This window comes from Microcaecilia unicolor, chromosome 1, assembly GCF_901765095.1.
Source record: "Microcaecilia unicolor chromosome 1, aMicUni1.1, whole genome shotgun sequence".
Taxonomy (NCBI): Eukaryota; Metazoa; Chordata; class Amphibia; order Gymnophiona; family Siphonopidae; genus Microcaecilia; species Microcaecilia unicolor.
The window spans coordinates 316,068,954-316,071,467 of NC_044031.1; the positions used below are offsets into that span (position 1 = coordinate 316,068,954).

Genomic DNA, 2,514 nt, shown 5'->3' on the forward strand with positions numbered 1-2,514 from the left:
GGACGTTCTAGCCAACTCCACACAATTTAAATATATTATAGGACATACCGATCTGATATGTGCACAAAATAAATTAATCTTTTGAGAGTAATCCTGTGAAACCCCCATATATAATATAATAAATTTAAAAAATGAACATAAAATACAGTGCAAATTAACGTTTTGACTTCTTCCACTCAACTTTATTATGCTTGAGGCAAAGTAGTAGCAGCAAAAAAATAAAAAAAAGGATGACCCACAAAACCTGCAGCCTTTTGTGCTGGAAGTGCAGAACTAAGAGGTTCAGAACCAGCATTTTCTTCCAAAAGAAAGAAATCCAGAGGTGCATATTATCTGCATCACAATAGTTTGGCATGAAATATTTTATTTAAAAGTTGAGAGTAAAAGTGTGTAGTTTAAACTGCGTCTTCAGAAAGTATGCTTTCTTGGAATAAAAAGGACAAGGTAATCACTGCAGAGTCAAATCAAGACTAAATATATTTTTAATAGCATAACTGTCTGAGCACGATCTGTGTAAGTTTCTTCCACAGTCTACTTGAAAACATCCGGTCAGATTCAGCCTCTGAAAAGTATGAAATTGATTGCACGCTGCGCGCACTTGTTTCAATATTCAAATGCCCATTGTTATTTTGGCAGTTGTGTTGTGGTTTACAGGCAGTTTTCCCTAAATTCTTGCTTTAAAGACAGGATTGGTAGATAAAACTCCACCTTCTTCTAGATATCCAGGAATGTTCTTTAATGTCTTTTGCTCCCATACCTTCTTGTACCTAATGCCTTTGACTCTAACACTATCATGTATTTCACCATCATGTAACCAAAACTTCTGCTAAAACAATTGTATACTCTTTTCTATTCCCAATATTATGTATTTCACCATCATGTACCCAAAACTTGCTGTAAATCCAAATGTACATTCTTTTCTATTTCCAGTATCCACCATGAATTGTAAGCCACCTTGAGCCTGCAAAAAGGTGGGATAATGTGGGATACAAATGTGATAATAATAATAAATAATTCAATTACTCGCTGCCGCTACCTTTTGATCTGTCAAACATTTCTAAGTGGGCTAATGGGCTTCCCTTTTTTTTGGTGGTGGTGGTGGTGGATGGGGGGGGAGGGCGGGACACAGTGAAGGAGGGGCCGAGAGCACAGCACACACGAGGCCCCGCCCCCCCACCTGCTGACACCCGGGATGGGCCGCCCCGCCCTTGGTACGAGGATGTTGGCTGGGCGGGCCTAGAGGGAAAGTGGCTGGTCCTGGGCCCGCCCGTGGCTACGCCCCTAAGGGAAAAGCACCCGCGAGAGATCAGTTTTGAATTTCGACCAGCTGAATATCGCAGACCAGGAACCTGCTACTCTTTTGGGCTGGAAGGGAGGACATTGGACTGTTGGGATGGCCACTTACCAAGGTCCTGAAGAGGACACCGTGGCTTTGATGGATAATGACACAAATGTCAACAAGGACGACTTAAACCAGCAAAAGGGATCTGAGAAGCCGCCTTATTCTTACGTGGCTTTGATCGCTATGGCCATCAGGGAGAGTCCAGAAAAGAGGCTCACCCTGTCCGGGATTTATCAGTACATCATAAGCAAGTTTGCATTTTACGAAAAGAACAAAAAAGGCTGGCGGAATAGCGTAAGACATAACCTCAGTCTGAATGAATGTTTCATCAAGGTTCCTAGAGAAGGCGACGGAGAAAGAAAAGGTAATTATTGGACTTTGGACCCTGCTTGTGAAGATATGTTTGAAAAGGACAATTACAGGAGAAGGAGAAGAATGAAAAGGCCCTTGAGGCCACCTCCAGCTCACTTCCAACCGGGAAAGACTCTCTTCAGCTGTGACAGCTACCTTTCTGCTCCCCCCAATTACTTCCAGTCCACATTCATGAACAACTCGTGGTCGCTTGCGCCTGAACCTCCAGCTGCTCTGTCTTATGGCTCCAGCGGGAACGTGATGAGCCCGGTCAATATGAAAGGACTGTCTGCCCACACCTCATACAATCCGTACTCCAGGGTCCAAAGCATGGCCTTGCCGAGCATGGTGAACTCCTATAACGGTGTGAGCCATCCCCAGCAGATGAGCCCTGCGCCTGCTCCGACCGCCAGCAACAACGGAGCGGGCCTGCAGTTCCCCGCGGAGCTCCCTATGATTCACTATTGCTACTGGGACCACGACCAGAGCAAAGACAGCGCCTTGCACCCCAGAATAGACATCTGAACGCTCATCCCACAACCCGTCGGCAGAGTCTGTTTCATTCCTCACTTAGTAGTGGATTGCCTGAATCCCTTCTGTGCCAACCGGAGGTTGGTTGCTTTCCAGTCTTTTTATGCTGTAGACTAAAAAAAACCACTAGACAGGATTTTTAACACAGTGCTGTACAATGTAATTTGAAAACATTCACATTATCAGTCTTACATTGCCTCACTTTTTTGCCATTTAGGCACTGGTTTTGGACTAAGTTGATGCCCAAGAAAGAAAAGACTGATTCATCAGAGCCACAGAGTTTAGAAAAT

At 44.3% G+C, this 2,514-nt stretch overlaps 1 protein-coding gene across 1 annotated transcript; it reads left to right on the plus strand.

Annotated features, from left to right (window-relative positions):
* The first annotated feature begins 1,393 nt into the window (after window positions 1-1,393).
* Window positions 1,394-2,218, plus strand: LOC115460237 (forkhead box protein L2-like). The gene has a single exon (XM_030190050.1). It carries the CDS (start codon window positions 1,394-1,396, stop codon window positions 2,216-2,218), a length of 825 nt encoding a protein of 274 aa, XP_030045910.1.
* Window positions 2,219-2,514: the final 296 nt, after the last annotated feature.